Raw genomic sequence first — 24,219 nt, forward strand, 5'->3', positions numbered from 1 at the left:
GATCTATCTCTATAGATCTTGATGCCCAATATGTAAGCAGCTTCACCGAGGTCTTCCTTTGAAAAACTCCTTTCAAACTCTCCTTTATGCTTTCCAGAAAATTCTACATCATTTCCGATCAACAATATGTCATTCACATATACTTATCAGAAAGGCTGTAGTGCTCCCACTCACTTTCTTGTAAATACAGGCTTCATCTCAAGTCTGTATAAAACTATATGCTTTGATCAATTCATCAAAGCGTATATTCCAACTCCGAGATGCCTGCACCAGTCCATAGATGGATCGCTGGAGCTTGCACATTTTGTCAGAAACTTTAGGATTGACAAAACCTTCTGGTTGCATCATATACAACTCTTCTTTAATAAATCCATTAAGGAATGCAGTTTTGATATCCTTTTGCCAGATTTCATAAAATGCGGCAATTGCTAACATGATTAGGACAGACTTAAGCATCGCTATGAGTGAAAAAATATCATTGTAGTCAACACCTTGAACTTGTCGAAAACCTTTTGCGACAAGTCGAGCTTTGTAGATAGTAACACTACCATCAGTGTTCGTCTTCCTCTTGAAGATCCATTTGTTCTCAATGGTTTGCCGATCGTTGGAAAAGTCCACCAAAGTCCACACTTTGTTCTCATACATGGATCCTATCTCAGATTTCATGGCCTCAAGCCATCTGTCGGAATCTGAGCTCATCATACCTTCTTCATAGTTCGTAGGTTCGTCATTGTCTAGTAACATGACTTCCAGAACAGGATTACCGTACCACTCTGGTGCGGAACGTGCTCTGGTTGACCTACGAGGTTTGGTAGTAACTTGATCTGTAGTTTCATGATCATCATCATTAGCTTCTTCTCTAGTTGGTGTAGGCATCACGGGAACGGTTTTCTATGATGAGCTATTTTCCAATTCGAGAGAAGGTACAATTACCTCACCAAGTTCTACTTTCCTCCCACTCACTTCTTTCGAGAGGAACTCCTTCTCTAGAAAGGATCCATTCTTAGCAATAAAGATCTTGCCTTCGGATCTGTGGTAGAAGGTATACCCAATTGTTTCTTTAGGGTATCCTATGAAGACGCACTTCTCCGATTTGGGTTCGAGCTTATTAGGCTGAAGCCTTTTGACATAAGTGTCGCAACCCCAAACTTTAAGAAACGGCAGCTTACGTTTCTTGCCAAACCAAAGTTCATACGGTGTCGTCTCAACGGATTTAGATGGTGCCCTATTTAACGTGAATGCAGCTGTCTCTAATGCATAACCCCAAAACGATAGTGGTAAATCGGTAAGAGACATCATAGATCGCACCATATCTAATAAAGTACGGTTACGACGTTCGGACACACCATTACGATGTGGTGTTCCAGGTGGAATGAGTTGTGAAACTATTCCACATTGTTTTAAACGAAGGCCAAACTCGTAACTCAAATATTCGCCTCGGTGATCAGATCGTAGAAACTTTATTTTCTTGTTATGATGATTCTCCACTTCACTCTGAAATTCTTTGAACTTTTCAAATGTTTCAGACTTGTGTTTCATCAAATAGATATACCCATATCTGCTCAAATCATCTGTGAAGGTCAAAAAATAACGATACCCGTCGCGTCCTCAACACTCTTTGGACCGCATACATCGGTATGTATTATTCCCAGTAAGTCATTGGCTTGCTCCATTGTTCCGGAGAATGGAGTTTTAGTCATCTTGCCCATGAGGCATGGTTCGTAAGTATCAAATGATTCATAATCAAGTGATTCCTAAAGCCCATCTGCATGGAGTTTCTTCATGCGCTTTACACCAATATGACCTAAACGGCAGTGCCACAAGTATGTTGCACTATCATTATTAACTTTGCATCTTTTGGCATCAATATTACAAATATGTGTATCACTATGATTGAGATTCAATAAACCATTTACATTGGGTGTATGACCATAGAAGGCTTTATTCATGTAAACAGAACAAACATTATTCTCTGACTTAAATGAATAATTGTATCGCAATAAACATGATCCAATCACATTCATGCTCAACGCAAACACCAAATAATATTTATTTAGGTCCAACACTAATCCTGAAGGTAGAGGGAGTGTGCGATGTTGATCTTATCAACCTTGGAATCAGTTCCAACATACATCGTCACCTCGTCCTTAACTAGTCTCTGTTCATTTTGCAACTCATGTTTTTGAGTTACTAATCTTAGCAACTAAACCGGTATCAAATACCCTAGGGTTACTATGAACACTAGTAAAGTACACATCAATAACATTGTATATCAAATATACCTTTGTTCACTTTGCCATCCTTCTTATCCGCCAAGTATTTGCGGCAGTTCCGCTTCCAGTGACCATTTCCTTTGCAGTAGAATACTCAGTTTCAGGTTTTGGGTTTAGCTTTGGGCTTCTTCACGGGAGTGGCAACTTGCTTGCCATTTTTCTTGAAGTTACCTTTCTTTCCCTTGCCCTTTTTCTTGAAACTAGCGGTCTTGTTAACCATCAACACTTGATGCTCTTTCTTGATTTCTACCTTCGCTGATTTTAGCATCGCGAAGAGCTCGGAAATCATTTTCATCATCCCTTGCATATTATAGTTCATCACGAAGTTCTAGTAGCTTGGAGATAGTGACTAGAGAACTCTGTCAATCACTATCTTATCTGGAAGATTAACTCCCACATTATTCAAGCGATTGTAGTACCCAGACATTCTGAGCACATGCTCACTGGCTGAGCTATTCTCCTCCATCTTGTAGGCAAAGTACTTGTCAGAGGTCTCATACCTCTTAACACGGCCATGAGTCTGAAATATCATTTTCAGCTCTTGGAACATCTCATATGCTCCATGGCGTTCAAAACATTTTTGAAGTCCCGATTCTAAGCCGTAAAGCATGGTGCACTAAACTATCAAGTAGTTATCATACTGAGCTTGTCAAACGTTCATAACGTCTGCATCTGCTCCTGCAATAGGTTTGTCACCTAGCGGTGCATCAAGGACATAATTCTTCTGTGCAGCAATGAGGATAATCCTCAGATCACGGACTCAGTCCGCATTATGCTACTATCATCTTTCAACTTAGTTTTCTCTAGGAACATATCAAAAATAAAACAGGGGAGCTATACGCGAGCTATTGATCTACAACATAGATATGCAAATACTATCAGGACTAAGTTCATGATAAATTAAGTTCAATCAATCATATTACTTAAGAACTCCCACTTAGATAGACATCCCTCGAGTCATCTAGATGATTACGTGATCCAAATCATCTAAACCATGTCCGATCATCACGTGAGATGGAGTAGTCTTCAATGGTGAACATCTCTATGTTGATCATATCTACTATTTGATTCACATTCGACCTTTCGGTCTCCAGTGTTTCGAGGCCATGTCTATACATGCTAGGCTCGTCAAGTTTAACCCGAGTATTCCGCATGTGCAAAACTGTCTTACACCCGTTGTATGTGAACGTAGAGCTTATCACACCCGATCATCACGTGGTGTCTCAGCACGACGAACTGTTGCAACGGTGCATACTCAGGAAGAACACTTATACATTGAAATTTTAGTAAGGGATCATCTTATAATGCTACCGCCGTACTAAGCAAAATAAGATGCATAAAAGATAAACATCACATGCAATCAAAATATGTGACATGATATGGCCATCATCATCTTGTGCCTTTGATCTCCATCTCCAAAGAACCGTCATGATATCCATTGTCACCGGCTTGACACCTTGATCTCCATCGAAGCGTCATGGTCGTCTCGCCAACATTGCTTCTACAACTATCGCTAACGCATAGTGATAAAGTAAAGAAATTACATGGCGTTTGCATTTCATACAATAAAACGACAACCATAAGGCTCCTGCCAGTTGCCGATAACTTCTACAAAACATGATCATCTCATACAACAACGTATATCACATCATGTCTTGACCATATCACATCACAACATGCCCTGCAAAAACAAGTTAGACGTCCTCTACTTTGTTGTTGCAAGTTTTACGTGGCTGCTACGGGCTTCTAGTAAGAACCGTTCTTACCTACGCATCAAAACCACAACTGTGTTTCATCAAGTTTGCTGTTTTAACCTTCAACAAGGACCGGCCGCAGTCAAATTCAATTCAACTAAATTTGGAGAAAAAGACACCCGCCAGCCACCTTTATGCAAAACAAGTTGCATGTTTGTCGGTGGAACCGATCTCATGAACGTGGTCATGTAAGGTTGGTCCGGGCCGCTTCATCCAACAATATTGCCGAATCAAAATAAGATGTTGGTGGTAAGTAGTATGACAATCACCGCCCACAACTCTTTGTGTTCTACTCGTGCATATCATCTACGCATAGACCTGGCTCGGATGCCACTGTTGGGAAATGTAGCATGCAATTTCAAAACAATTCCTACGCTCACGCAAGATCTATCTAGGAGATGCATAGCAACGAGATGGGAGAGTTTGTCTATGTACCATCGTAGACCGAAAGCGGAAGCGTTTGACAACGCGGTTGATGTAGTCGAACTTCTTCTCGTTCCAACCGATCAAGCACCGAACGTACGGCACCTCCGAGTTATGCACACGTTCAGCTCGATGACGTCCCTCGAACTCTTGATCGAGCAAAGTGTCGAGAGAGTAGATGAGTTCCGTCAGCACGACGGCGTGGTGACGGTGATGGTGAAGTGATCCACGCAGGGCTTCGCCTAAGCACTACGACCAGAGGTGTAAACTGTGGAGGGGGGTGCCGCACACGGCTAACAATTGTTGGTGTGTGTTCTAGCGGTGCACCCTCCCCATATATATAGGTTAGAGGGGAGGAGAGGCAGCCAAGGGGCGCCCCAAGTAGGAGGAATCCTACTTGGGGTCCTCCCAATTCGGCCTCCCCCCTTTCCTATTCCTATTCAAAGTAGGAAGGGAAGAGGGGGAAGGGGGAATCCTATTCCCTTTTTCCTTTCCTCCTTCCCCTTTTCTACACCAATTTGGCCAGCCCATTTGGGAGGGGGGGGCGAGGTGCACCAGCCCATTTGTGGCTGGGGTGTTTCCCCTCTTGGCCCATAAGGCCCATATCTTTTGCCGGGGGTGTCCGGAACCCCTTCCGGTGACCCGATAAGTACCCGGTGCATCCCGAAACACTTCCGGTGTCCGAATACCATCGTCCTATATATATCAATATTTACCTCTCGACCATTTCTAGACTCCTCGTCATGTCTGTGATCTCATCCGGGACTCCGAACAACATTCGGTCACCAAATCACATAACTCATATAATACAAAATCATCATCGAACGTTAAGCGTGCGGACCCTACGGGTTTGAGAACTATGTAGACATGACCGAGACACCTCTCCGGTCAATAACCAATAGCAGAACCTGGATGCTCATATTGGTTCCCACATATTCTACGAAGATCTTTATCGGTCGAACCGTAATGACAACATACGTTATTCCCTTTGTCATCGATATGTTACTTGCCCGAGATTTGATCGTCGGTATCTTCATACCTAGTTCAATCTCATTACCGGCAAGTCTCTTTACTCGTTCTGTAATACATCATCCCACAAATAACTCATTAGTCACATTGCTTGCAAGGCTTATTATGATGTGCATTACCGAGAGGGCCCAGAGATACCTCTCCGATACTCGGAGTGACAAATCCTAATCTCGATCTATGCCAACCCAAAAAACACCTTCGGAGATACCTGTAGAGCATCTTTATAATCACCCAGTTACGTTGTGACGTTTGATAGCACACAAGGTATACCTCCGGTATCCGGGAGTTGCACAATCTCATAGTCAAAGGAATATGTATATGACATGAAGAAAGCTATAGCAATAAAACTAAACGATCAAAATGCTAAGCTAACGGATGGGTCATGTCCATCACATCATTCTTCTAATGATGTGACCCCGTTCATCAAATGACAACACATGTCTATGGTTAGGAAACTTAACCATCTTTGATTAACGAGCTAGTCTAGTAGAGGCTTACTAGGGACACGGTGTTTTGTCTATGTACCCACACATGTATCAAGTTTCCGGTTAATTCAATTCTAGCATGGATAATAAACATTTATCGTGATATAAGGAAATATAAAATAACAACTTTATTATTGCCTCTAGGGCATATTTCCTTCAAGTATCCCTTGTTGTAATGGTGGCCATTGATCTCAAAGTTGACCTCTGAACAGTGGCCTTCTGCAAGCCTTGCAGACACTGGAGAACGCTGAAGCACGATGATGTATCAAAACCATCCATGCCGAAGAAAGAGTGGCGTATCCAAAGATCTTGTGAAGCCACCGCTTCAAGTATGATAGTGCAACATTTGACATGCCCCTTGTACTACCCATACCAAGCTAATGCACAGTTCTACCACTTCCAGTGCATGCAAGCCAAGCATTCCTGGAAAGCCTCTATCTGCATTGATCGCCAACAACCGGGATGTATCTGCGACATTTGGGTCTCTCAGATACTCAGGCCAAACACTGCCACCACTGCCCTGCTGAACCTATATATTCATGCGAGACATGTGGACCCACTCATGCGGACGTACTCATCCACAAGATCACCATGAATTCCGTATGCAAGCATACGAATAACTGTTGTGCATTTATGATAAGAGGAGAAGTCAACCTTACCAAAGGCATCCTCCTTGCACTCAAAGTAATTGTCATATGCTACCACTCCCTCCCGAATAAGATTGAACATATGCCTTGCAATCCAGAAGCGGCGCCGGAAAAGATGGGGTTTGAAGAGCGGGGAATTCTCAAAGTAATCGGCATAGAGTAGGGAATGACCGCTTTCTCTATTGTGGTTCAACGCTGGAGCATGGCCCGGGATTGATCCCCTGAACCTAGGCAGTTGCCTAGCAATGTGGTCATTGACCACCAATGCAGGAACCACAAGCTACTCGTCGTCCAACGATGAGTCATCTGATGAACAAATGAAGTTGTTGAAAAAATACTCGTCCCCACTATCCATGGTACCTCGCGAGAAAAGTGTCGAACACCTTGCGATCGTGGTGGAGAGGCGGACGGTGAAGAGCACCTCGGCCTCCCCGTATAGGCAGCCGACGTGTAGTAGAGGAGATGAGTGCGGGAGGCGGCCTTGTGGCGCTAGGGGGTGGTGTTGGGACCGATGGGCGTCGCCGGTGGCCGTGGTTTCTGTAGTATTGGAGGCGGCGAAGAAAGCCCACAAACGCCGGCAAGAACTCCTCTGAAAGTGGGCTAAGGGGCGGGGGATTTGTGTCGAGCGGCGAGGATGTTGGACGGCTGGCTTGGACAGCGATGGAGCGGCCAGGCGGCGACGGCTATGGCGGGGGGCGGGCCAGGGGGAGGACAAAGAGATCGCCCGCGTGCATCCGCGCCCTGTCCGTTTCGATGCAAACGCGGCTCAAGTTTGGGCCGGAAATGGGTCGAAGGCAGGCGAAAAGCGGATGCCAGTCCGTTTGCGGGCACGCGTTGGGCCGCGATTTGTGTCTGTTTAGCCCCAAACGGACGCGGCCGGACCAAATGGAGTGGCCCGTTGGAGTTAGCCTAACTACCGTCCATGCATTGGCGGAGCTACGTTGTGACCGAATGGGCCGTGGCCCGCCCATCTTTTAAGAAAAATTATAAAAATTCACCAAGGCCCAACCCATGAATACACAACGCTACAAGGCAGCAGGCTAGATTTAGCATCAAATTCAGCCCGGCCCGTCCAGTCTTCTGTTTGTAGCTCCGCCACTGCTTCCATGCATGCATGATAGGTACTGAAAATGAAGTTCCACGCCTAGCTTCTACTAATTCCTTGTTTATGTGGATTCGGCTTTACCAAGATGTGAAATGAGTGTTTTGGCAAGGACGATGATTGATCGGGAGATACCACACGGTGGACAGTAACATCATATTCCCATACATATATAGATTACGTTTACCCTCTATTCACTCCAAAACAGATCAACAACACTTAAAGAAAAAAGAAGTCATCCCGCAAAAAAGAAAAGTCTCTGGACTGATTATAGAGGGGCATCATCGTGTGTGGGGAGAGAATGTCGCCCTCGCACCACCCGTTCACAAGGGAGACGTTTTAAGGTTTTTGTCCACTACTAGGAGCTTTCCCCGCACCGGAATCATTCCCTTCTCCCACAAGCCCTCTGTCTCCTCCTTCCTCGCTAACCATCTCCAACCCTGCCCAGCCCAGCCCACTCTCTCGCTACCCCTTGTATATATATGCACCCACCAACACAGAGGTATCCCTCCAAATAAACCTCGTGTTTTTCCTGCCTTTTGCTCATTAACTGCCCCTGTTAATCACTTGCCCAAACCAGCGCGCTCCGATCCTTATCCCCTCGCTTGATCGCCATCACCATCAGCTCATCATCGTCCTTAGCTCCTCGTCGGGGCTGGATCGACGGTTATAATAGAGCGACCCGCATGGGGTGGAATTGAGGCACGTGCATGCATTGCAGCCCGCCCAGCATGCAGCTCCGCCTCTCTCCGCCGGCGGGGGCGCCCTTCCAACCCCGGCTGCTGCCGCGTGCTCTCGCCAAAGGTGATGGATGTCCGTTCCTGCCATGCTTTTCGCTTTGCCGCGGGCGCTGGTTTCTTCCTAGTTTCTTCAAACGGAACGCTGGTTTAATTTCTTCTGCTATACGATTTTTTCTTTTCTGTGTGTACGGCCATTAAAAATGTGGAAAGTAGAAAATCCTTCGCTGGCTTACTACTTTTTTTTTAGGGTTCGCTGGCTTACTACTGATCACTCCTCACCGTCATATAAATGATCCATCAAGCTTTTTTTTTCTAGCTTCGTCCCCGCCATTAATTTTACGGGTGCAGCGTATATACGCATGTACAAACGGGTCAGATCGCTGCATGCTCAACGTACGGATTAATTTTCGCCCGATTCTGCTAGTACTCCTTTCTACGGTTTCGCCAATCTCTTCTTCTCCGGTAAGATCGACCTCGCAATTTTTTCGTGCGCGCCAGCATGCAGCTCCGATCCAACTCTCACGTTCTGTGGCACGAGTTCTTGTCTGTCACTCGCCGACAGATCGGGATGGCTGCTGCAGTTGCAGTTCGCTGCCTGCAGCTGACAGCCGTTTCTCCCTGTTCACGTACGTGCTGCGTACGAGTGCCGGCCGTGCCGTATTGAGCTTGAAACGAAGCTGGCAAAACGAGAGTTCGTGATTATTTTTTTCAATTTTTCCTTTTTACGGGGTTACGTGTGTATCTGTCTTTGTAGCTTGTGCCTTTTCTTTTCTTTTCTTTTGGGATGATATATACTCCCTCCGTTCCTAAATATAAGTCTTTCTAGGATTTCAATACAAACTATATACGGATGTATATAGATATATTTTAGAGTATAGATTCACTCATTTTGTTCTGTAGGTAGTCTGTAGTGAAATCTCTAAAAAGACTTATATTTAGGAACGGGGAAGTACTTGTGTTGAGAAAGATTGGATTGGGTCTGATCACTTTGGCTTTGAACAATCAGGTCCATGCCGTTTGCGCGGCAAAGGAGATGCCGGCGGCACGCGCGTCGCTCGACGGACCAGCAGCGTATCCAGTACTCCTACCAAAGGTACGTATCGTATCATTGCCTTGACTTGGGCTGGGGCCCGGTAATCTTGTGTCTTGTCTCTCACTTTGCTTTATGCCCGCCGCTCTTCTCCATCGCTCGATCGATCGCTTTTACCCCTACTACTACTGTCCTTTTTTGCTTAGCGTTACCATCTTTCCCTAAGAAAAAAAAAGCTTAGCGCACCATGTACTCCCTCCGTCTTAAAATAAGTGACTCATCTTTGTACTAACTTTAGTACAAAATTGAGTCACTTATTTTGAGACGAAGGGAGTAGGAGTATCTATCTACAGCTAGGAGCTAGCACCGCAAGTGTCTTGTACGTTATTATACTTGGCCGGCACAAGCGTCATAGCATATGCCAATTACTCACTCCGTTTTTAAATATTTGTTTTTTTTTAAGATTTCAAATGAACTACCACATTTAATTGTATATAGACATATTTTAAAGTGTAGATTCACTCATTTTATTCCGTATGTAGTCACTTGTTGAAATCTCTAGAAAGACGAATATTTAGGAACAGAGAGAGTACTTGCTAATCTTAGCCGGCTCCCGTTTTCGTGTCTTGTTTCCCTATCTGTCATATATATATGCCAGCCTACACGCTCCACGAAATAGGCAGTTAATGATGTTTTTTTTCCCTTTTTCTTTCTCATCTCATTATGTTCCTTTTTATTGCCATACTCACACATTACCACACGTGCTCGTATTAGTTCATCCAAGGAGCCTCCGGTGTCTGTCAACAAAAAAGGCCTCCGGTGAGTTCATACGTGCGTCTTATACCAGCTGTGGAGCAAAATGTTTTTTTTTCTAATCTAAGGCCTCTAAAAAGAACCACCAAATATGAATTTGGGGGGGGGGGGGGGGGGGGGGGGGGGTAAAACACATTTTTTTTCTAACCTCTCTCAAGTACTTAACAGACACTCAAGTTAGTGGATGAGACACAAACAAATGCTCCGTCAAGATTCGAAAGATACCGACAAAGTACAAAGAGAACACGAGAAAAAACCTACTAGAGGGGGGGGGGGGGGGGGGTGAGACAAGAACAAATTGTCCGTTAAGTCAATACGAGGAATTCTTTTTTTACAAGACGGCATATAGTGTCATTTATCGCCAAGGTTCTAAAGACACCGACAACCTATAGGAAAACACGAGAAAAATACCTACTAGAGGGGGGATGAGACAAGAACAAATTATCCGTTAAGTGAATCTAAGAGTTTCCTTTTTTATTTTTTTGAAACGGATTTTTCCTTTTTTTTACAAGACGGCTTGTAGTGACATTTATCTCCAAGATTTGAAAGACACCGACAAAAGTACAAAGGAAACGCGAGAAAAAAATACCTACTAGAAGGTGGGGGTGTCGGTGAGACCATAACAAATTATCTGTTAAGTGAATCTAAGGATTTATTTTTACAAAACAACATATGGTGTCATTCATGACCAAGATTCGAAATACACAGACAAAGTATACAAAGAAAACATGACAAATATACCTACTAGAGGGGGTGGGGTCGGCGAGACAAGAACAAATTATCTGCTAAGTGAATCCAAGGATTTGTTTTTACAAAACGACATATAGTGTCATTTATCACCAAGATTCGAATGATATAGACAAAATATACAAAGAAAACACGAGAAATATACCTACTAGAGGGAGGGGGTCGGCGAGACAAGAACAAATTATCCATTAAGTAAATCTAAAATTTACTTTTTGACAAAACAACATATAGTGCCATTTATCGCAAGATTTGAAAGATACCGACAAAGTACAAAGAAAAAAAGAGAAAAATACATAGTAGAAAGGGAAAGTGGGGTCAGTGAGACAAGAACAAATTATCTCGTCAAGTGAATCTAAGAATTTCTTTTTTAACAAAATGATATATCGTGTCAATTATCGCCAACAGGAGTTTGAAATATAATGACAAAGTACAAAGAAAACACGAGAAAAATATGTACTAGTGTCGAGGGTGAGACAAGAATAAATTAACCGTCAAGCGAATATAACTATTTCTATTTTTAGCAAAATGACATATTGTGTCAATTATCGGCAAGAGGAGTTTGGAAGATACCGACAAATACCAAGAAGGCAGGGTTCGGATTTCTGGAGCACACAACACATTAGTTAGTAGGCGAGACAAGAACAAATGTTCTGTCAACGGCTCTATGTTCTTTTTACACAAACAACACAACATGTCATTTTCACCAAGAGGAGACGGAAAGATACCAACAGAGTAGACAGAAACACAAGAGAATATATACAAGTGAGAAGGAAAGGGGGGAGGGGGTGACAGAATATCAGCTTAGGTGCTCCCACGCGAGCTCGGCCATTTGATCTCAATCCAACGGTCACTCGAGGTGCTCTAGAAAATTTGCAAAAAGAACCTCTAAGAGTACCTCAATTATGCGCAGGTCCAAGTGCTCCACAGATGACCACCGGATCAAGATCCAAAGGTGGAGCTCACACGGGAGCACCCGAGCTTAATAAAGTGCTGCCGGAGCATCAGATATTTAGCCGGGAGGGGGTAGGGTTGAGAACTTTTAGCGCACAACACGCTAATTAGTAGATGAGACAACGTCAACGGCTACATGGTTTTCGGCCTCATGAAGCAAAGGAATCAAAACCTGTATGAAAAATCCACAGTTGAACAAAGAATGTAGCTTTTCCCGTTCAAAAACAGAAAAACAAAGGATGTAGCTTTCTCGTCAGATCCCAAAGCATGCAACTCCAGGAAAAAAAAATGCTTCTGCAGTTTAAAGTCAATCCGATGATAGAAAGGTTCTCGACGTACTATTATTCTTGTTACCGTCAGTACTATGATTTGATATGATGCTGTCATCACCATCGTTGTAACAAAATCCTAGCTAGGTGAAGCTCACGCTATCTTAGTACTCCCTCCGTAAATTAATATAAAAGCATTTAGATCATTATTTTAATATTTTAAACGTTTTTATATTAGTTTACGGAGGGAGTACTACGTAGGATGCATGCTTTCCTGGCGCCGAACTTGGTCTCTAAGTAAGTACGGGCCCGGCGTTCTTTTGAGCCGAATATCCGGCCGGTCTACCAATTTGGTTACCGAATAATATGATCAGAGATTCGACTAAGACTGGCACGTGAAAGTCAGGAAGGATTAGATCGGATAGTAGAGGGTGTGCTTATACCAAGATCATATGCCCACAAAAAGAGAAAATCAGAAAAAAGTTTCGTTCGATTTCTTTGGATAAGGTGCCTTTAGCTAGCACACAACTTCATGCTCCCAGTGACAGAAATCAGTGAGGCTCTGTAGGCTCTGTGCTCTGTGGCAAAAACGATGAAATTCCCTGCCTTTCTTATCGGTTGAAAGTCGGTACGAGCTTGCGGCCGCCCATGTTACTTCTGCCAACTTTGCGTCTGCAATTCCTTGTTGGTCACGTCAAACTGGGCCTGGAGCTGAAGCGTTGATACTCCTATCATTATTCTAGAGTTATAAGTCAACGTCATGTAGTTATAAGTCAAGTCAAAGTCAAAGTCATATTTTTTTAAAGGAGGTTAAAACCCCCTGCCTCTGCAACAATCGATGTATACAGTCATCTTTATTAATTATTCAACAAATGTCTGATAAAAACATGCATCAAGCCATTCGAAGCCATCACGCACACCTACAAACTCGATAATATGGAGTGCTCTCACCCTCATATCTAAAATCGGTGTCGTCGCCGATCCATCCACATAACGTATCGAAACCTACAACTGGTGCAGCAAACCTGAAGCGTACACCACATGCACACGTTTTAGAAGCCGTCATCATCATCGAACTGTTGGCCCATCTTCAGGAAAGAGATCCGCGTCATTCTTGCCAGTCCGAACATCCGTCGAAGTCACCATGGCGCCTAACGGCACCACCTCCCTGCGCGTAAACTACTAAGCATGTCGCGGTCGCCGGTACACCGCAGCACCATGCCGCCAAGTACCACCAGCCGACACAGCTTGAAGTCTCTCGAAGATCTGTCGTGCGTAGCACCTGCTGAACAGGCATGACACAGCTTAGCATCTGTCGGCCAGGCATGACTTGACATCTCCACCGAAACTCCGTCCAAGGTGAAGCTGCTCCACCTCCCTCCTCTGTCTTCCGGCGCTGCTCCACAAACGATGCTCCCAAGAGAGAAACGGCACCGCAGTGCTGCCGTCGTCCCACCTGGAAGACCAGATACTAGGGTTTCCCCCCGAGCAACACGAGTGGGCCGACAGTAGTTACACGACGATGCCTTCATCAAGGTAACGGCGCAGAACACCGCCATTGCCCGCCATTGGCTCGGTTTTCACCGGCAACTATGTCTCCCCGACTCGCTGCCAGGATTAGACGGCGGATCTCGTGATCTGACCACCCAGCCTCAGGCCGACCACCTCCGTCGGAGGAGATGACCACCACCGCCGACTGCACCGGCCAGATCAAATCTGACCGAAGGCGCCGCAGGCCAGTCCTCCAGGCCCTACAGGCCGCCACCGTCGATCCAAAGCTCGATGGCGCGCCGCTGCAGCATAACCGGCCGCCGTCCCTGCCCGATCAGGGCCGGCCTCCGCGCGCGCAGCCCACGCCGCAGCCCGTGACCGGGCCGTCCGCCATGCCTACAGCCGCCGCGGCTCGAGGCAGGGCTGGTCACCACGCCATCGCCTGCGGCAGTGTAACACCCACGATGCGGCTATATCTCCTACGTGTCGAGGCACGACTTAGAGGCATAACCGCATAGTGGTTTTATCGCAAGAAGAGTCATCTTCACGCAATCCCATGTAATGAACAAGAATGGGATAAAGAGTTGGCTTACAATCGCCACTTCACACAATACATAAATGAAACATACATCATTCAGAGATACACACACAGGTCCGACTACGGAACCAAAATAAAAGAAGACAACCCAACTGCTAGATCCCTGATCGTCCCAACTGGGCTCCACTACTGATCATCAGGAAAAGACACATAGTAACGACCACGTTCCTCGTCGAACTCCCACTTGAGATCGACCCCATCATCTGTACTGGCATCGTCGGCACCTGCAACTGTTTTGGTAGAATATGTGAGTCACGAGGACTCAACAATCTCACACCCGCGATATCAAGACTATTTAAGCTTGTAGGACATGATGGAGTAGTGAGGTGGAGCTGCAGCGGCAAAAGCATATAGGGTGGCTAACATACGCAAGAGAGAGCGAGAAGAGAAGCAACGGAACGGTCGTCATCTAGCAATGACCAAGAAGTGATCCTGAACTCCTACTTACGTCATACATAACTCAAACCGTGTTCACTTCCCGGACTCCGCCGAGAAGAGACCATCACGGCTACACACGCAGTTGATGTATTTTACTTGGGTCAAGTGTCAAGTTCTCTACAACCGGATATTAATAAATTCCCATCTGCCACATAACCGCGGGCACGGCTTCCGAAAGATAATACCCTGCAGGGGTGTCCCAACTTAGCCCATTATAAGCTCTCACGGTCAACGAAGGATATTCCTTCTCCCAGGAAGACCCGATCAGTCTCGGAATCCCGGTTACAAGACATTTCGACAATGGTAAAACAAGACCAGCAAAGCCGCCCGAATGTGCCGACAAATCCCGATAGGAGCTACACATATATCGTTCTCAGGGCACACCGGATGAGCCAGACGTCGGGTTGGCATAGACCCTGGTTGCCCAGGGGGCGCCGGACATCGCTCGGTTTGGACCAGCACTCGAAGGAGAACTGGCCGGGGGGGGGGGGGGTAAATAAAGATGACCCTCGGGCTCGCGAAAACCCGGGGGAAAAGGCTTAGGTGGCAAATGGTAAAACCAAGGTTGGGCCTTGCTGGAGGAGTTTTATTCAAGGCGAACTGTCAAGGGGGTCCCATAAATCACCCAACCGCGTAAGGAACGCAAAATCAAGGAACATAACACCGGTATGACGGAAACTAGGGCGGCAAGAGTGGAACAAAACACCAGGCATAAGGCCGAGCCTTCCACCCTTTACCAAAATATATAGATGCATTAATTAAATAAGAGATATTGTGATATCCCAGCATATCCATGTTCCAACATGGAACAAACTTCATCTTCACCTGCAACTAACAACGTTATAAGAGGGGCTGAGCAAAAGCGGTAACATAGCCAAACAACGGTTTGCTAGGAAGGGTGAAAAGGTTAGGGGCTGACATGGCAGTATGGGAGGCATGAAATAGCAAGTGGTAGGTAGCGCGGCATGGCAATAGAACGAGCAACTAGCAAAGCAAAGATAGAAGTGATTTCGAGGGGTGGTCATCTTGCCTGAGATCCCGCTAGGAAGAAGAACGAGTCCATGAAGAAGACAAACGGATGGAGTCGAACGAATCCTCACAACTCCGGAAAGAAACCGAAGCTAACGAGAGAAGCAACCCGGAAAGAAACAAACAACATAGTAAACAACCACCACATACACATGGCATGATGCAAAAACAAATATGATGCATGTCCGGTTTAAATATGCATGGCATAGCAAAGTGCAACAAACAACACTACAAATTAAGTGGAGCTCAATATGCAACGATTTGCATATTGACGAAACACCACATTTAATTATTTAGTTCGCTCTTGTTTAAGTAACCAACAATATTAAATGTTGTTAACCATGGCAAGGGGTGAAGCATAATTAAACAACCTATCTAGGCACGTTTAAATGAGGCCGGAAATAACAAACGACAATACCGAAAAATCCCCATATGTCAAATAGCAATTTTAATGCAAACATCAATTTTAGACATTTTAAATGTTGTTATCATGATGCGGATGACATATGCAAGGTATACGCAATTTTATGAAAGTGTTGGTATAAAATGATACGAGGCATTTGTTACCGTGGAGGAAGAAAGGGGGTGCCACGGCAAGGAATCCGAAAATGATGCCACGGCAACATAACGGTGATCCGACAACTCGTCGAGATGTCGGTGCAAAAGAAACTATGGATGAACGGAACATGCAAAAGATGGTGGGGTGATCCCGGTTACCGGGTTCCCACGGGACGATGGCATGACAACGAGGAGGAACATGGAATGACAACTCGGAAACGGTGCAACCACGAGCATCTCATACAACACACATGCATTCGGTCCACGGATGTCGCCTCGGGATTATACCTTCGAAGCGTGCATTCAGGGCGAATCGCGTTCGAAGTGTAAGTAGTTGTTCACGGGGTCATCATGGAAGTAGTCGTTCTCGCGACGGTAGTGGAAGTAGCGGTACACGCGGAGGTAGTCGAACTTGACGGTTCCGTTACACGGGTCTTCGGCGACGGTAGTGGAAGTAGTGGCACACGTTCGTTTTCGCAGAGGTACTTGACGGGTCCGAGGTCTTTGGGGCGACGGTAGTGGTACACGCAACGTCGAGGTACTTGTCGTTCCGATCTTGGCGGTGTAGATGTGCACGTTTCGTAGATGAACTTGGCGGTCCTCGTTGACCTGGTACTTGACCTATCCAGTCTCCGGGATCGTCGCGGTTCTTCGTGTCTCGTGTAACTGGTGTCCTTTCGACCTTGAGAGAGAAGAAACAGAACGGCCACAGTGCACGATGGGAAGGGTCCTGCAGCAACAGGAGGTCGATGGCGGAACAGCAGCAAGACGAAGTGGGGCCGGCGTCGGTCTTAGCATGGAGCAAGGGAAGCAGAGCTTCTGGAGGCTGGAGAGGCCATGGACGTCGGGCGCGCGATGCCACAGGGAGGAGGCGAGACCTCTGTGGCGCGTGGAGAGGGTCGTGGTCGGGCTCGACCACGTCGAGGAGGCCGTGGCGGAGCGAGCGGGAGGCGCTGGACGCGGGCACACACGCGCCCAACGGGGCACGCGGGAGGCAGGAGGCGAGGCAAGGTGACACGACGGCGAAGGGGCATGGCTCCGGCGGCGCCGGGAACAGCGAAGACGGCGAATCCAGTCGGCCGGCGCCCGAAGCGAACGGAGCTCGGGGCGGAGGAGCTTGGGCGCGGGACGGCGGCCTGGCGGCGTAGGCGCTCCTGCGGGCATTCATGGCGGCGGCGGAGAGGCGCGACGGGCGGCGGCCGTTGCCAGAGGCGGGGAGGCCGGCTCGAGGAGGAGGGAGGCGAAGCAGCTCGGGGCAACGGGGATGGACGGCGCCGGTGCAGAAGAGGAAGAAGGGTGGCGTCACTGGCGGGGAGGCGCGCCATGGGGATCGAGCGCGAGCGCTCCTCCTGGCGCTAGCGATGTGTGTGCGTGTGTGAGTGGCGGCGGAGGGGAAACGAGAGGGAGAGGAGGAGATCGGGTGAGGCATCGGGCTAGGGTTAGGAAGGTTTAGGTGGGCCTGGGCCATTTCGGTGGAGGGGGAAAAGGCCAAGAGGCCTAGCAGGCTGGATTAAAAGAAAAGAAGGGGAAAATCCTTTTCTATTTACAGAAAAGAGATAGAAGAAAATATCTATTTGGAGGGCAAAATAAATACAAGTTGAGAAGAAAACTGGCATTGAGCTACTTTGACATATTTCAAAGTGCCACAACTGGAATTTAAGTATTTGGAGAAAGATCAAGACATAGAATATTTGAAAACGAGAGAGATTTCAAATGCAAGTTTGTTTCGAGGGCCTCCAAATAAATGGAATATTTTGTTATAGCTCCCTTATATTGGGAGGGTATGTTATAAAGAGAAATCATCATTGTGAATATCCCTCGATTTAAATGGACCGAAGATCCATACAGTTTATTTAGTTGGGTTTTTATGCAAAGATTTAATGGCATGATGACATGAAGCAATGCAAAAATAAAAGAGCAAGCACCAAAAGGAACACACGGCGATCACGAAATAAGGAAGTCTTCTGAAGCGTCGGTCTCGGGACGTTACAGGCAGCCATCGTCGTCGCGCCACAAGGACTGGATCAGCCGCGCCACCACACGTTTAGGGGCCCCGCATCACCCCCTAAGACGGGAGAGAGAGGGAGTCCCCCGCCACCGCCGTCGGCCTCGGGGCTTAGCCCGGCGGCGGCGGAGGAAGAGGAAAAGGGAGTTCGTGCCCCCGGTGGCTAGGGTTTGGGCGCCGCCCAAGTCGCCCTAGAGGGGACGATCAAGGGGCCCTAGTGAAAAGGTAGTGGTACGCACGTTTGACTTGCGGTCATCTAAAAGTCATGTAGTTTGATACTCCGTTTTTATTTACTTTTTGTCTAAAGTCAAACTTGGTAAACTTTCATCAAATTTGTAGAAAAATATTTTTTTTGCGGGTCAGAAAAATATATTAACATATACATCACCCAGTCAACACCATTAGATTCATCACCGAATATATTTTCACATCATATAGATTTGTTATTCCAAATGTTCATACTGTTCTCTACAAGTTTGACTTCAGTCAAAACTAGTATGGAGAGTAAAAAAACAGAGGGAGTACATTTTAACCATTATTCTAGGTTAGAAAGTTCTCAGTGTGCAATCGTGTGGCTCTGACGCTCTGTACGCATATTTGATTATTTTTGATATGTCAACCTTGTAAATTTGTAATCGTGCGTTCGTTTGTTTCGATGTAGTACCTGCACGGCTGCAAGCGAACCCTACCGGGAACGACGTCCAGATTCTAGAACGGCCCGAAGAGGAAGCACGCGACATCGACGAGTACCGTGTGATTCCTGGGACAGAGCTCGAGCAGCCGCTGATCGACCAGGTGAAGGCCATGCTCGGGTCGATGGGCGACGGCGAGATCAGCGTGTCGGCCTACGACACGGCCTGGGTGGCCCTGGTGCCGAGGCTCGACGGCGGCGACGGGGCCCAGTTCCCCGCCGCCCTCCGGTGGATCCTCGGGAACCAGCTGCCCGACGGGTCCTGGGGCGACGCGGCCCTCTTCTCCGCCTACGACCGGATCACCAACACCCTCGCCTGCGTCGTGGCTCTCACCAAGTGGTCGCTTGGCCCCGAAAACTGCAGGAGAGGTACGCATGCACGCACACTGAACCAGGAATGTGTTTGGTGAAACTGAACGTGTGTTTTGTTCACTCGATCAGGGCTGAGTTTTCTGGAGGACAACATGTGGAGGCTGGCCGAGGAGGACTCGGTGTCGATGCCCATCGGCTTCGAGATCGCCTTCCCTTCTCTCCTGGAGGCGGCCAAGAGCCTGGACGTTGTCTTCCCCTATGACCACCATGCTCTGCAGCGCATATATGCCAACAGAGAAGTGAAGCTCAAAAGGTATATATCCTCCTAGACAAGTGCAACACCTTTGCCTTCAGTTTCTTTCCATGTCGATGGACACTAACTTTTCTGGAACTACATTGTTAATTAATTTGATCCGTAGGATTCCGATGGAGATGATGCACAGCATTCCGACGACGATCCTGCACTCCCTTGAAGGGATGCCCGGGGTGGACTGGCGCAAGATCCTCAGGCTCCAGTCCAGCGACGGGTCCTTCCTGTTTTCTCCGGCGGCTACAGCCTCTGCCCTCACGCAGACCGGTGACACAAAATGCTTCGAGTATATAGATAGGATCGTGAAGAAGTTCGACGGAGGGGGTAAGAGATCAATTAATGAAACCCGTTCCCCGTTCGATGCATGCAGCACTGATATTGGATTGGAGTGCAGTGTTCCTCTTTGACTGACCATGCATTCTTCAGTTCCCAATGTTTACCCGGTCGATCTCTTCGAGCACATCTGGGCCGTCGATCGGTTGGAGCGTCTTGGGATCTCGCGCTACTTCAAGCAAGAAATCAAACAGTGCTTGGACCATGTCCACAGGTTTGGTTCCTCCTTCATAACCGTGTTTTGCTGAACATCGGTGTGCTGACCTTAAACTTCTTCTCGCTCCATGACCAAAGTTTGTTCTAACCTCTTTGCTCATATATGCTGTAGGCACTGGACTGAGGGCGGGATATGCTGGGCGAGGAACTCCGCTGTAGTAGACGTGGACGACACAGCCATGGCGTTCCGGCTGCTGCGGCTGCACCGATACAACGTCTCCCCAAGTACGTACGACCCATAGTTCTCCCTCTTCTGAATCAAAATACTGGTGTTGTCATGTTGTGCATTATATTATCTCCCGAGTGTAAAGTTTTTTACGCCGCGTGACAAACAAAACAAAACCGATGCCGATCCGCAGGTGTGTTCGAGAACTTTGAGAAGGATGGGGGGTTCTTCTGTTTCGTGGGGCAATCAACACAGGCGGTCACTGGGATGTACAACCTGAACAGGGCCTCTCAGGTTAGATTTCCCGGAGAGGACGTGCTGCAACGTGCTGGGAGATTCTCCTATGAGTTCCTTAGAGAAAGGGAGGCCCAGGGCACGATCCGAGACAAATGGATCATTTCAAAGGATCTACCAGGCGAGGTAATTAAACACCTCCATCCTACTAATCAATCGTTTTAGATAGAAAATGGGAAGTGAAGAACGTAGCTCTCAACACCTAGAGAGGGATTGCAGTTGATATTAATATAACTATTTTAAACACCGAAACAAAATAACCTTATATGGATACGCACAAGAATGTAAATAACTCCGTATGTGATCATAGGTACAATATGCACTGGACTTTCCTTGGTATGCAAGCTTGCCGCGTGTAGAAGCAAGAGTCTACCTAGATCAATATGGCGGTGACGATGATGTCTGGATTGGGAAGACGCTCTACAGGTAAAACAATAATGGTTTACGACGGTGCATCAATCAATTTTAAACAACTTTAGTCTGTTCGTTGCACAGCAAAAGCAATGTAAAACTTACCAATATGTGATAAGCTGAATGGCTTTGGCAGGATGCCACTTGTGAACAACAACACCTATCTCGAGCTGGCAAAGCGTGATTTCAATCGCTGCCAAGTCCAACATCAGCTTGAGTGGCATGGCCTACAAAAGTATGCATCAAACTTACGTAATACTCTGTATTTTGTTAATTATATCTTGTTTTCCTGCATGAGAACTTATATCTCCATGTACGTAGGTGGTTTACAGAGAATGGCCTCGAGGCTTTTGGGGTGGCTCCAAGAGATGTATTGAGAGCTTATTTTCTAGCCGCCGCTTGCATTTTTGAACCAAGTCGTGCCACAGAGCGACTTGCATGGGCCAGAGCATCAGTGATGGCCAACATTATTTCTAAATATCTTCGTAGCGAGTTGTCGGGCAATAAAATGGTGGAACGGTTTATGCATGGTGGCCTCTATGAAGGAAATAATGATGTATCATGGTAAGTACATTAACCGAGCATCCCTATATACAGTCTAACCATCACGTCAAATGGTAAATATTTGCATGCTTAATTGGACCACTTTTGACTAATCCTAGTAATTTGGTATATGATTTCCACCAGTGAACAATTAAGATACATATGTGCAATACATTTTTCTTTTGTAGAAATTAAGATCCCCATACTTGAATAATAATTCCTTTTTACTTGATAAAATGTCACATAATATCTTTAAGCACAGCCATGTAGTAATTCATCACTGTACTATTAGAAAATCATAGTCTTTGGCTATAGACTCTTTTCATGTTAAATATGCTTCGTATGACACAAATTGTGCATCTAGGCTTAAAGGAGATGCAAAAGTGGAAATTCTTGTGGGCGCACTTGAGAAGCTTATTGATTTATTGGCACAAAAGGCGCTACATGTTGGTGAAGAACCCATGCACATCAACAATTTGTTACGTTGCGTTGTAAGTTAAATGAGCAATTGCGCATGTCTGGGAGTTATTAAATGCAATGGTCTCTCTTAGATAAAAGTTCTAATATATATCTTTGAACTTCTAGTGGATCGAATGGATGATGCAAGAGATAAATAGAGATGATGGCACAAACGGTATGAGCGTTATTGAAGCAGGGTCATGCATGGTTCATGACAAACAAACATCTTTGCTTCTAGTTAAAATTATCGAGATTTGTGCTGGACGAATTGGTGAAGCATCATCTATGGTAAATAGCAAGGACAATACTTGGTTTATTCAACTTGCATCCTCTATCTGTGACAGCCTTCACCACAGAATGTTACTTTCACAGGTAACATTTATGCTTAATTTTCTTGACATTTTTGTGGTTAACCATGTGAAACATTGGTGGTCGTATTTTTCTTTTCATTTGTCGGTGCAACGGGTGTTTTCTTTTGTTGCTATCTGCTCCATACAATATTCACATGTATACACAAACTACAGAAGGTACTTCCTATTGGGAAAACAGCCACATGTTTTTGATATAAGCTACAATTCTGTATTACATGGGCATGTAATATATTTATGATAACTATTGTAAGCTGGCCCACATATTTCATACCTCATAGCTACAAGTTGCCTTTAATGACTAAAATATAAATTTTCAACTTCTACATTTTTAACCATTGTACTAATGATGCAATTTATAGGACACCGAGGAGAACAAGGCAGTAACAAGTCGCATGGACAAGAAAATTGAGGTGGACATGCAAGAACTTGCCCAAAATGTTCTTCAGACATATGATGATATAGCAAGTAACAATATGAAGCAGACCTTCTGGAGTGTTGTGAAAAGTTGTTACTATGTTGCTAATTGCCCTTCCTACATATTTCATAGACATGTTTCGAAAGTTATTTTTGAACATGTCTTTTGAAAAAAAAAATCTTACAATGGTGGGAATGGAAGTGAAATTTGTACATACAAAGAAATGTTGTAAGAATGCTAGTGGAATGGCGCGTAAGTGATAGTTCTCCTATTGGAAGTTGTTGTTAGGTTGATATTTTTTTCTAGAACCCGCAAAAGCTTTGCGCGTCTTTTATATTAAGAGTGAAGAAGAGTTTTACATTTGTAGGAGGATATTACATGGCTGAAAGGCCCCACAAGATATCGCAAACATCTACTAGTACTCTACATGAATTCCCCTAGGTTGATTTCGTATAAGATTTTGTCCACCACCACCTGCAGGCTTGATGCAATTCTATCAAAGATCCTACTACTGCGCTCAAGCCATAGTTTATGCATGCCTAAGATGGCCTTAGAGAAAACAATAGCATGCCTTTTGGCAAGGGTGACCATGCCCATATGAAACAGCCATTCGCAGGTAGCCGAATCCCTTGATGGAGTCAAAGGTTGTAGATTAAAATTATGCATAACATCATACCAGACTCGTCGTGAGAAGGGGCACTACACCAATAGGTGATGCATGCTCTCTCGTTCCTGGCAGCAAAGTGGACTAATGGTTTATGCAGGAATACCCTCTGGGCTAGCCTATCTGTAGTCCAGCAGTTGTTATGCAGTATCGACCAAACGAACACTTTAGCCTGAAGATACGCATGCGAGGACCACACTTGTTCCAGACTAGTGAATTCCTCAAGCCATGTAAACAAGGCTTTGTAGGCAAATTGAGATGAGAAATTACCATTAGTTTCAACATTCTAGGTGAACTGATCCTCAACCATATTATTCAATTGAACATGGTTGAGTTCTTCCCATAAGATGCAGAATTGTGCAATTGCCGGTAATGAAAATTGACCACGAATTTTGGACCCATTTTCCCTCCTCAAGAGCGAGCACCACATTGTCAGATAGTGCTTTGGGGAACATGAAGGGAAGAAGATTAGGGGCAATATTAATCTGCACCCCCATTAATCCATGCATCTTGCCAGATTGCAGTTTTCATATCGTTCTGCAAACTAAATTTGGTCCTGGTGTAGTAGAAGAGCTCCTTAGGTAGTCTCGGCGCATTGATTTTGAGGTACTTCCATGGCCGATCCTCCTTAGATCGCGCGAGCCAGTACCAT

The 24,219-nt window shown here is 45.8% G+C and overlaps 1 protein-coding gene across 1 annotated transcript; it reads left to right on the plus strand.

The window, feature by feature from the left end:
* Nucleotides 1–8,177: 8,177 nt before the first annotated feature.
* On the plus strand, nt 8,178–23,269 carry LOC109737607 (ent-copalyl diphosphate synthase 1, chloroplastic). The gene is made up of 14 exons (XM_020296736.4): nt 8,178–8,517; nt 9,460–9,546; nt 19,044–19,442; nt 19,515–19,698; nt 19,805–20,019; nt 20,122–20,242; nt 20,357–20,469; nt 20,604–20,830; nt 21,015–21,130; nt 21,252–21,350; nt 21,437–21,679; nt 22,023–22,149; nt 22,244–22,489; nt 22,848–23,269. The coding sequence occupies exons 1-14, from the start codon at nt 8,424–8,426 to the stop codon at nt 23,070–23,072; spliced, it is 2,496 nt and encodes an 831-aa protein (XP_020152325.1). The 5' UTR covers nt 8,178–8,423; the 3' UTR covers nt 23,073–23,269.
* The last annotated feature ends 950 nt before the right edge of the window (nt 23,270–24,219 follow it).

The sequence above is a fragment of the Aegilops tauschii genome, chromosome 1 (assembly GCF_002575655.3).
Source record: "Aegilops tauschii subsp. strangulata cultivar AL8/78 chromosome 1, Aet v6.0, whole genome shotgun sequence".
NCBI classification, from domain to species: domain Eukaryota; kingdom Viridiplantae; phylum Streptophyta; class Magnoliopsida; order Poales; family Poaceae; genus Aegilops; species Aegilops tauschii.